At 45.2% G+C, this 12,385-nt stretch overlaps 1 protein-coding gene across 1 annotated transcript in view; it reads left to right on the top strand.

Moving 5' to 3' along the window:
* Positions 1-12,385, top strand: part of LOC119860880 (wiskott-Aldrich syndrome protein family member 3-like) — a 49,372-nt gene that overhangs the window by 27,343 nt on the left and 9,644 nt on the right. Inside the window, 4 exon segments of the mRNA XM_038415052.2 lie at positions 1,389-1,548; positions 6,632-6,766; positions 10,327-10,480; positions 11,624-11,741. Coding sequence (XP_038270980.1) covers positions 1,416-1,548; positions 6,632-6,766; positions 10,327-10,480; positions 11,624-11,741 — 540 coding nt within the window. The 5' untranslated portion in view covers positions 1,389-1,415.

Below are 12,385 nucleotides of genomic sequence, written 5' to 3'. Positions count from 1 at the left end.
TCTCACTGAACCTGTCAGAAAATTAAACATCCCTGGATTCTTCTGCGGTCCCTGGGTTGCCTGCCAGTGTCTGATGATAACAGTTAATAGAGTGTGCTCACTGCTCCAGGCTGTCATGGAACTGGCAGCCGGCGTGAGCAGGATTTCTGTGCTGCTTTTCATTCTAAGCAGCTGGGCTCTTGTAACTGATGGACAGTAACCCAGTTTCAATGAGCAAAAGAGAGAGCATGTGGATTTGAAACACATACAGAACAATTGGGAATAACTGACACACACAAAAATTCATGATTTGCTGGGGCAGGGCAGATCAGAGACTGGCGCCTTTGTACTTGGATGGCCTGTATCAGTATATCATGGTGCCCCAAATTAAAAATAAACCCCAAAGAGTTTTGCATTCCGCTGGAGATAATGGAATTACATGTGATTGCTGGTTTCAGTTTTGTCATTTTGATTGGAAAAGGCTCCACTCAGGGGCTTTTCAAGAGTGGAGGGTAGGAGGCTGGATGGCTCAAGAGACTGGTGATAAGATGTGGAGCTTTATAGTGTTGTGTCTCTGGCTTGGATCCAGCTTAGGTGAGGTAAGTGACTGAACAGAATTACCATTGGCAGATGGGTGACTTGTGTGCAAAGAATTGGTGAGGGGGAGGTGACTCAGCCTGGCTCTTAGCACAGGTGACTCTGCCAGCACAGCCTGGTACTGCATGGCAGCCTTGTTCGTGACCTCCCCAGAGAGGTGAAGAATTGAATGAGCCAGGGTGTCTTGTAGATCTCCTGCCCTCTAGCAGAGGTCCCTCTGAGGCCAGTGTCGGGGTAGATTGCATTGCTGCTGTCTGCACAGAGCCCAGCCTGGCAGAGAGAAGTGCAGTCTCTAGGACTGTCAAGCTGGCCTCTTTCACGAGTGCCAAATTCAATTACAACACGTTTAAAAATGTAGACTGTCTCCAGACTGAAACCTTCTCTCCATGTGTGTGCGGGCACACGGATGCCCCGGGGATGGGGAGCTGCATGTTTGGGCGTACATGTTTTCTGCACACATTGAATCACGAGATGAAAAAGTGTCTTGCTCAAGAGGTGCTCCACAAAGCGGTTGCTGCTTGCTGCCTGTCAGATGCATTTTATTTACACCCCCGCCGCCTGGAATACCATAGCTCGCAAAGTGTGAGCATTAAAAATCCATGGGAGGATGGAGGCAGGGCTCCCTGCATCGTACAGCTTAAATCACCTCTCAAGCAACCCAATGGCAGGGACCTATTTTAAGAACTCTGCTGGAGGCAGGTAAAGAGCAGACTTGTATTTCCTTTGTTAAAAGGGAAGCTGCTAGAAGGATTCCCTGTTTGGTTCGAGATTTCCAGAAAAACAGATTTCTCTCCTTTTCTGCTTCATCCCAGGGAAAGCAGTGAGAATTCCCTGGAAAGATGCCTCTGGTGAAGAGGAACATTGAACCTCGTCACCTGTGCCGTGGCGCTCTTCCTGATGGGGTGACCAGCGAGCTGGAATGTGTAACCAACAGCACTTTGGCTGCCATCATCAAGCAGCTGGGTAGCCTCAGTAAGTTGAAAACAGGAGAGCATTGGACCCTCTGTGGGCTTCTTAAGCAGAGTGGCTGTTTGTTCATCATCTGCAAAAATCCCCACTTCAGGGCTTATTGGGTCAGAATGTCAGTTGGTGTGAATTGGCTCCAGGACTATGAGTGTGAAATGCTCAGAGAGATTAGAGAGGCTGCAAAAACAGAAACCCCAATAATAATAATGGGGGATTTCAACTATCCCATATCGACTGGAAACATATCACCTCAGGATGGGATGCAGAGACAAAATTTCTAGACCTCATTAATGACTGCTGCTTGCAGCAGCTAGTCCTGGAACCAGCAAGGAGAGAGGCAATTCTTGATTTAGTCCTAAATGGTACACAGGAGCTGGTCCAAGAGGGGAATTATAGTTGAACTGCTCAGCAATAGCGACCATAATGTGATTACATTTAACATCCTTATGGGGGAGAAATATCACAGAAACTTATCACAGTGGCATTTAACTTCATGCCAATTTTTTAAATAGGCTCTAGAGGGGATCTGGCAATTACAGGCTGGTAAATCTAATTTCAATACCAGGCAAATTGGCTGAAACTATAGTAAAGAACAGAATTATCAGACATATGCATGAACACGGTATGTTGGGGAAGAGTCAACAAGACTATCAAAGGGAAATTATGTTTCACCAGAATTTTTTGAGGGGGACAACAAACTTGTGAACAAGGGTGATCCAGTGGATATAGTGTATTTGGACTTTCAGAAAGACTTTGACAAAGTACCACACCAAAAGCTCTTCAGCAAACTAAGCAGCCATGGGATAAGAGGGAAGGTCCTCTCATGGATCAGTAACTGGTTAAAAGACAGGAAACATAGGGTAGAAATAAGTGGTTTTCAGTTTTCACAACGGAGTCAGATAAATAGCAGGGTCCCCCAAGGATCTGTACTGGGACTAGTGCTGTTTAACACACTCATAAATTATCTAGAAAAAAGTGTAAACAGTGAGGTGGCAAAGCTTGCAAATGATACAACATTACTCAAGATAATTAAGTTAAAAGTTAACTACGAAGAGTTACAAAGGGATCTCATAAAACTGAGTGACTCAGCAAAAAAATGGCAGATAAAATTCACTATTAATAAACACAAAGTAATGCACATAATCCCAACTATACATACAAAATGGTGGAGTCTAAATTAGCTGTTACCAATCAAGAAAGAGATCTTGAAATCATCATGGATAGTTCTCTGAAAACATCTGCTCAATGTGCAGTGGCAGTCAAAAAAGCTAACAATGTTAGAAGCCATTAGGAAAGGGGTAAGACAATAAATATCAAATACCATGATATAAATCCCTGGTATGCCCACACCTTGAATACTGCATGCAATTCTGGTATCCCCATATCAAAAATAATATAGAATTTTTTTTTATTTAGAGAAAGTTTTGCAGGCCCTGAAACTTAAATTGGGGAGTCTAAACTAAGTTGGAAGTGATTATTATGTACAATACTTGAAACATAGATTGAAGCATTAAATATACCTCTTGCTATGGAAATAATGTAAGTGAATAATCTGCAATGTCCCCTATGGAGAGCTGTTTTCTCACTGTAGTGATTGTTTTTTTTTCACATGTATTATTACTAATAGACCCTAGAAGTCCCAAATGAGATCAGGGCCCCATTGAGCTGGGCACTGTACAAACATGTAATAAGAGATAGTGACTGTCCCCACAGAGTTTACATTCTAAACAGACAAGACATACAAAGTGTGGGAGAGGAACAAGAAGCCCAGAGAGATTAAGTGACTTGCCCAGGATCACACAGCAGATCAGTAGCAGAGCTGAAGATAGACTCCAGGGACCTAAACACTAGCGCACACTGCCTCTTGTGGAGCATATTGAAAGGGACCATATATTTTAGGAGACCGGAAAGAGGATTCTGGGATCTTTTACCTCCACTGTCAAAGGTTGGAATTTGACCCAGATTGGCACTCATGCTGTTAATGGGTAATCACTAGTCTCTGCTAGCTTAGTTTGGGGATATCTTTGTAGTTGTTAATATGTATCCAGCTTGTAAAAGTCTCTAATTCTCTCCCCTCCCCCTGCACCTTCCCCAGAGGCAGTTTCAGCAGAAAGGCTGAGGAGAAAAGGGATGTGGAGGATGAACCTGCCTCTTGCCTACAGATGAACTTCCTTTGGGCAGTGGTGAGGGTGGTATGGGAAAACCTGCCCTGCTCTACCCGTGCTGTGCTTATGTAGTGGTTAAACAGAGATCTGCTCTCTCTCCACGCTGTCATTCTGGCATCTTCCATCTGCATTAAATTCACTTTTATTTTTTAAAAACCCCACATGTTTTCTGAGCTTCTTAGAAAGCAACAGTTGATAATAGTGGGCCACATGCAGGGACAACACACACACACACACAACAATCCCCATGGTCTACTCATCACAAAGAATGGAAATAAATTAAACCAAGACTGGCTGAGTTGCTTTGCAACTGGATCAAATCAGAAAGCTACAAAGCACAGAGTTCCCTGCTATTGAAGAGTGTCTATTTGCATGAAAAGCTCCTTGATCCTGAATCTGTGAGGATCGCTTGCTAGATGTAGTTGGAAAAAAAATCAGCTCAGAACTGTCCATCCTAAAGGCACCCACATTTAAAACTATATTATTTCTCGAAAGGAGAGAGAGGGAGAGATCAATTCAATTAAGTCGTGTACCAGTGTTGAATTAATATGATTCTCACCTGCAGGTGTCAGTAGAGCTTTGATAAATGTTATGATGTTTAGACCTTTCCCACGTTAAACGACTAACATGGAAATGTGATGAACTGTGAAATAATATAAGCAGTCTTAATTCAGAGTCTTTCAGCTGCATCAAAATGAATAGTGGATTTTTTTTCTTCTAAGCAGTTGAGTCAGCCCTAGTACAGTTTTTGCTCATTCAAGATTGAATTCTTTCAGGACAATTTAATTTGAATAGATGTTATTAAACTTCATATGGACTGGGAACAATACTGATCTCAATAGTCCTAGAGATCACTAACAGGGCAGTTATAGTGAACAAACACACACATGTTAATCCCTGGATTGGCTATACCATTTCTGGTGTCTGTATGCTCTCTAATAGGAGTCAGTCTGATCCAATGGAAGAGAACACTGGATGGGGACTGAGGAGACCTAGCTTTGATTCATAGTCCTCCCCACTGACCTGCTGTGTGACCCTGTGAAGCTGCTTCTTGTTCCAGTTTCCCCTCTCCCACCTTTGTGGTGTCTATTTCGATTGTAAGCTTTCTGTGGGAGGGGCTGTCTCTTTGGTATGTGTGTGTACAGTGCCTGGTGCGACAGAACCCTGATCATGCTTAGGGTCTCTAGATTTCCTGCTCCCTATATGGCTCTGTTCCAATGTGACTGCAAGGCGCTGGCTTGTCCCCAGCCCTTGAAGGGGTCCTCAGCCCATGCCCAGAGACACTTTCCAGGCACGGTTTTATTTTCTAAACATAGTCAAAACACAAAAGCAGTCTCCCAGCCCACCATGGACTGCAGCTGCCAGAGGATTTTCCCCTTTGCCTCTCAGTGCCTCCTGCAGGATTCTTCCTGGCCCTTTTCACAGAGCACTGTTTCCCAGGACTTTCTCCCACGAGACCCTTTTCCCCCCAGCAGGTTCCCACTGCCCCTTCTCCCAGTGACTGTGGCAGGCACAGCCACACCCCATTCCTTACTGACAGCCTGGCTCTTTATAGCCCCAGATGCTGCCCCATCCTTTTAAATAGCTAAACTGGGAGCACCTGTTCTGAGACAGTGGTATGGAACCTGTTGCTTTTGAAGGGGCCAACCACGCACTGTCAGTGACAAAATGGCCATTTTCCACATTCAGAAACATGCAAAATATTGATGTTAAAGCCACTTAGAATGAGGGTGCTGCAGAGAACCTGTGCTCTTGGTTATATAATGACAGGTTTCAGAGTAGCAGCCGTGTTAGTCTGTATCCGCAAAAAGAACAGGAGTACTTGTGGCACCTTAGAGACTAGCACATTTATTAGCGCATAAGCTTTCGTGAGCTACAGCTCACTTCATCGGATGCATAGAGTGGAACATATAGTAAGATATATATATATACATACAGATAAGTTGGACGTTACCATACAAACTGTGAGAGGCTAATTAGTTATGATGATTAGTTAATCTTAACTAATTAGCCTCGCACAGTTTGTATGGTAACGTCCAACTTATCTGTATGTATATATATATCTTACTATATGTTCCATTCTATGCATCCGATGAAGTGAGCTGTAGCTCACGAAAGCTTATGCTCTAATAAATTTGTAAGTCTCTAAGGTGCCACAAGTACTCCTGTTTTTTTTCTTGGTTATATAGTGTAACAAATCCATGGCCACCAAAGCTTTCACCATTGTGTCTGGAGCTCACCATGGCTATTGAGACCTTCATGGCAATAGCAGGTGATAGAAACAAGCTCCTGCTGGTTCAAAAGCAGAATTCTCCTTTGAGCTCAAGGAGAATATCTCCTTAGCAGACCAGTGGTATGCAGCGGATGGCAGACCTCAGAGCAGTTCTGATTATGTGCAGCCGAAGGTAGTGCTGTGCACAAACACATCAGCTCATTACAATATACACACTTAATACACTTGGCCAGTTATACAATTTAGACATGAAGATGACAGTTAAAAGGAATCAGTTCCATCAGGCATATTCCTGTCTTATCACTTGCTTTGCTCACCGAAACCTTTTACTGCACACACAAATATGGAAAGATTCTTGCAAACAAGCAGACCTGTAATGGTTGAGCATGAGGGCTGGAGACTTGTGTTCCCATCTTTTACATGTCTCCCAGGCCTCCAGGAGGAATGCACTGCATGTGCTTGTGGCTAGTTTGTGCAAATGAATGCTCCACAGATCTGCAGAAATAATGGCTGGGAATGCAGACTAATGTCATGGAAAACAATTGGGAAGGCCAGGCTTGCACTGGCTATGTCTGTCTTTTGTAGCGGAGTCCCATGGGACAATCCTTACGTTTGCCTCTCTCTATAACTAAATCATCCATCTCTCAGTTGAGCTGCCATGGTCACCCGCCTTTGCCTTTTGTTCTTTAAGGCAGACATGCTGAAGACATATTTGGAGAACTGTTCAATGAAGCCAATAGTTTCTATATGCGGATGAACTCCCTGCAGGAGAGGGTAGATCTTCTGGTGATCAAGGTCACTCAGTTGGACTCAACTGTGGAGGAAGGTAAGGTGGGCTGGCGGGAAGGGGTTGTCTTTGTTCATCTCTGTTGTGTTGGTTATAGAATGTGGAGGTTGCAGCTGGAAGGAATTTCAGTGGTAACTTTGCTCTACTAAGATTTTACTAATATTTGGCCAGCTCCTTTCTCTCTCTCTGCCATGGAGAGTCATTCCAAAGGATCAGGGGGCAGTATTAGCCTGCTATCCTGGAAGTCATTTAAAAAAACCCTAATTCTTATTTCCGCCAAGATTGTGAATGCCCACGAACAGCCAAATTTAGAGGCAGTTTTGAGTGAGGAAGTTCCCAAAAAAACCCTGGGAGGTTTAGAAACATGGAAATGGCTCTGTACCACTCCAGCTCGGAGGAACGTAGAAATTGCCATTACCATGCCAGTGCACCGTCTAGGCCAGTATCCTGTTACAAAACCACTGCCAGATTCTTCAGAGGAAGGTGCAAGGAACCCTGCCAAGTCAGCTATGCACTAAAGTGCTCCTAGGGAACATGTCTTCCTAACCCCCTTAGTTGGAGGCCAGCTAATGCCGGAAAGCAGGAGGGTTTATATCCTTTCCAGAACTCCTTTGTTTTAAACCCTTGCTCTTCTAACCCTGGATAACATAACTCACAGCACGTTAGCTGTTCGCAGCTGCCGGAGCAACCCCTGGGGGTTATGGCAGCTGAGTGTAAGTTAGAGTAGCCTGGAGGGTAAGGAAAGATTACCAATGTGATCAGGACCATGGTGTATTCTCTGGCCTGTTCAAGTTACCAGGGTATAAGTAGCAACAGGATTTGGCCTCCGGCGTTGAATACTGGCTCCAGCTGGCTGGAGGTCATTCTGGGGGCTGTGCCCATTGCAACACACGTCCTCCCCTTGGAAATGTTGCTGCGTGTTTCTTTAAGAAGATCTTCCCTGTGCTGTCTCAGAGGTAGCCCTGTGTAATGCCACAGTTGCTATGGTCTTTCTTCATTGAATCCCTGGAATGCAGGTAACTTATCAGTCATGTCTCAGTGCTTCTCATGGGCAGCCTTAGGTATCTGCTGATGCGGCCGTGAACTGCCCATCACCGGGTCACAGCGGCTACCCATCTGGACAAGGAGAATTGGGCAGTCTGTTACTGCCATTCCTTAACCCCTGCAGACAGAAGGTGGCAATTCTCCCTTCCTGACCACCCCTCCCTCCTTGTGTGGCATAGCTGCTGCCTTGGCAGCCCTCCATGCAAAATGTATTAAGAGAAAATACCGCCGGCAAACATATGAACAATTACTTTGTTTGGGAGCAGAGAGAATACAGGCATTTATTTGATCTGCATGGGATTAGCCTGAGAGAGGAGCAGAGGATGGCGGGGAAGCAGGAAACCTGCCTAATTAATAAATATGACTGATGGACAGGCAGCCATATGAAGAAGCACTACAAACATCCCAATGGAGGCTAAAAACATGGGGATCTAGGCACTGAAACACAGGCCACAGACAATGGCACATAGGTACAGGAGTGCAGGACGTAACACATATGGATCCTTTCTCCTGCTAAACAAATGCTCAGTATGTCTGCAGATGAGAGCTGTGAGGGAAATGATTTTCCCATCCTAGGAAAATTTATGAGATACTGAAAAAAATGCCCCTCCCCGAATCAGGGTGAGAAATCGTTTTTACAGACTGAAAAACTGAAAAAAAAATTCTTGGCTCCCGTTAATCAAAATGTTTCATTTTGACAACTTTTAAACTTTTTTCCCAAACATTTATTTTAGTCAAAAGAAGTGTTGAAACTAACCCTTTCCTGCAAAAAGTTTGGGTTTGATGACTCGACATTTACTGATGTTAAAAAGCTTCATTGAAAAATTCCTGACCAGCTCTATTGCAGACACACAAAGCCTGGCTAGAGAGTGGATTCAATGGATGTAGGTTGCTTCCTGGCCCGCTGAACAGGCTAGGAGACAGCCATGACTGTGCTGGCCTATTTGATGTAGCAACTTGATATCTTTTTGAATACTGGGGAGAAGAAGGAGAGTGGCAAACGCTAACAGGTCCACAAAGCCAGAGTCCCAGCAAATAGCAGAGGGGGGCCAGTGCAATCTTTCTGATGAGGCATTAGGAGTTAGAGATGAACCACAAGCCCTCAAGTTTAGCCTGGATCAGAACTTCCACAAAGTTTCCGGGTGTTCAGATCTGGGGGGTTGGTTCAGGCCCATCTCTAATAAGAATTGGCCAAGAATTCAAGACAGCCTGGTTGAATATAGTGCAAAGTAGACAATACCACTGTTTGTAAAAGTGTCACGCTGCATGTGGCTGCAAAGGATGTTAGAAAATTAAAATTGGACTTAGCATTGGGCTTAGCTTGGAAAAATTCCTCTGCACAAAATCCCATTGCACTCTGCCACGTTCCTTCGCTTTGTGACTTTTGGAGCAAAATTGCTCTGTTTTTCACCAATCAAAAGGTGGATTTTCCAAGTACCACTGTTCCATGCAAAGGAGACTTAACCAGGGTCAAGAATTTGCCCCAGTAAATTTACATGTTTTTCTGACAGAGTCTGACACACTCCCTCCATTAGAGACAGTTTGCCTTTCCTTGGACATTTAGCCTCTGTAACATCCAATGCATTCATACAGCTTACGCTGATGTGGGGAACTTCTGCTTGTGCTTGCCTGACACAAATCCTGCCACGAGTAAAACTTCACCGAATGTAGGTCTCTTTCAGTTCAGTGATGAAAACGTGCCCACTTCCCATCAAAGAAGGGAGGCCTGTCAGCAGAGCTGTCACAGCGTATGCCAGTGTGCAAGCTCAGAGTGGTTCCTTTTTTTGGCAAATTGCTGTTTTCCATCCGGTGGGAGCTCCTGCAGCACGACTTGTAGTGGAGTTGGCATCTCAGGCAGTCAGCAGGAAAGCTTTGGATGGCTCAAGTGGCTGTGCCGGAGGTTGGATTTCTGCCTCCCACTCTCCCCACACACAGCTCTGCCTCATTTGCCCACATGCAGGAGAGGCCGGGGCAAATGCTCATTGATCCAAAGGGCTGGATGGATTGTCATTGATTGTGGGGGAAATGCCAGAAATTCTGCTTGGTGCCATCGGAGAGGCTTTGATTTTAACAGTGAAATAACACAGAGGTGGAATTATTAATGCCTAGGCACCATTGGCATCCAAAGTGACCTGGGATGAGTCTGTAGCCTGCACAAATAAACTCAAATTGAACACGAGCCAACCTTTTAGTCTAGAGTATCAAAGTCTGGTTAATGTTTTGAATAGCTGTACATTTACACGCTGGGTATCGGGTGAGGCCGGCAAGCATGCAGCATGAGTGTTGGGCACAGGGGAAAACAGCAGGCATGCCATGTGAGTGCTGGATGCAGTGCACATGCTGGGCACAGGTGGGACTGGCAAACACACAATGTGAGTGTTGGGGCTGGAGTGCTCAAATGCAAAGACACAGTGCGAATGGCAAGTGTGCGTTGTTAGTGCAGGGTGCAGAGAGCAAAGGCCGGGCACATGGCCCAGGAGTTGTGTTGAGAATGCAAAGAGCAGGCCCCCAGCCTTTCCCCGGCACATGAAGGTTTCTTTCTTGTGTGGTCATAGTTTCACTTCAAGACATCAACATGCGGAAAGCGTTCAAGAGCTCAACGGTGCAGAACCAGCAGGTGGTCTCTCGGAACTCCATCCCTAATCCCGTGATGGAGATGTACCAGCGCTGTGACAAGCCGCCACCGCTCAACATCCTCACAACGTACAGGTAGGGTGTGTGGGGGCTGGGCCTGAGCAACATGCCTCATACCCACTCTGCGACTACGGTGTATGGTTCAATATAGACCAAACAATCCCTAGCCAAGCCAAACCTACTCTGGAAGAGATTGTTTCCGATCAGATTGGAAGGATCCACTTCTGATCAGCCTTACACCAGTTTTACTCGAATGTAACTCCATTGCCTTCGGCGGTGTTACTTCTGATTTACATCCGCATTAGCTAGCTCAGAATCAGGCCCCTTATCTCTTCGCTTGTACACTTTGTTCATGCTGCTGAATGGGGCTTCCTCTGGAAGTCCATTGTTGCCCTTGTCCTCAAGTGCTGCGCTGGAGTCAGCCAGAAGTCACAGTTGTTTCGAGTGGTGTTACTGGGTGGTTACAGGAGAATATTGGTCCACTGTTTGGTGATGGTTCAGTAAATGATGCTCTTTTCTCGGCTGTTCAGCTGTCTTGGCATTGCAGCTACCACGATCGCATCTCTTGTACAAGACAACCGAAACCACCCAGAGTTTATTTAATACAGCCAATAATACTCTGTACTTGTACAGTGCAGATCCTCCAATGACAAATGTGATGTGAGAAAGCATCACTGATCACTAACAGATTGAAGCTAAATATGGCCTGGATCATCTAAAAAGGCAGGAACCCAACCCCCACCCTCATGTATATCTAGGGGTGGGAGGGAGTGGTAACATTTGGGAGTTTCTCTGGAAAATTAGAGGGTCTCCTGGAATTCTATATCAGCCTGTATGTCAAACAGGCCTTAATAAACCACTGACTTTGAAGCCAATAATATTTTCCATTTTTTAGCAATTACTTCTGAGTGTCCTCTGTGCCAAATCCTTAATGATCTATGTTGTGGTGAGAGGGGAATGGGAGGAGAGTGGGATAGGGGATGGGGATGGAACAATGAGGGGGATGGAAGGTGGCAGCTAGAGAGAAGAGAATAGGCAACTGTAGGCTGAAGCAAAGAGGTGTCTTGCCATCAGCCAGCGGAGCTCGTTGGGGTTCGTTTCCCAAGTGCTGGGCTCATTAACGTGCCTTTGTTTTTAGCCATTAAGTTATTAATAATATTTCATCCTGTTGCGGAGAATTTCCTCTACCCCTCCCCAACTCTGCTGTGATCATTTCAGGGATGACAAGAAAGATGGCCTCAAATTCTACACCGACCCTTCATATTTCTTCAACTTGTGGAAGGAGAAGATGCTGCAGGCGACTGAGGACAAGAGAAAGGAGAAACGCCGGCAGAAGGTAAAGGCATCAGAGAAAGCTCTGAATCGGGCCTAAGATGAGGCTGGTCTGGACTTAGTTTGATATTATGATACTGTCTGGTTATAGTGTCCTTCTGAAATGGGAGCAGTATCTCTGGCTCTTTTTGCCTTTTCTAAGGTGCCCTTCACCATACTATCATCCTCAAACTCATGTCCAGTCAATGTGCTCTGGTGGTAGTCACTTGTGAAGGAGGCCTGCTAGGTTCCCACCCTAGCATTGAACAGGCTGACAGCCCAAGGAGCCCTGGTTGGAGCTTGGGTATTCTTACCCCATGTGTGCCAGTCACCAGTTGCAAGGTTTTTACATTCAGGAAACATACAGCTCTCCTAATGTCCAGACCAGCAATAAAAGAATCACAAGACAGTCTAGTGTCCATGAATTTCTGGTTTGTTGCTTACTCTGGTTTGGGGAGTCATATGACACTGAAACCTTTGGAAAACAAATCCCTCTTGGCTATTTTTGACATTATGCTGCCTTGATTGAAGTCCCCTACGTGCCCCTTAGCTATAAGGCAGTCAAGGGATTGGCCCCGGAGAACAGAAATATAAAGGAAATCTGGAGTTTCAGTGGTAGGTAAAGGATACCCCATTGCTTTTCTTTTTAAAGAGCCCAGGGACAGAAAA

The sequence above is a fragment of the Dermochelys coriacea genome, chromosome 9 (genome assembly GCF_009764565.3).
Source record: "Dermochelys coriacea isolate rDerCor1 chromosome 9, rDerCor1.pri.v4, whole genome shotgun sequence".
Lineage (NCBI taxonomy): Eukaryota > Metazoa > Chordata > Testudines > Dermochelyidae > Dermochelys > Dermochelys coriacea.
This window is presented reverse-complemented; position numbering and strand designations above follow the sequence as displayed.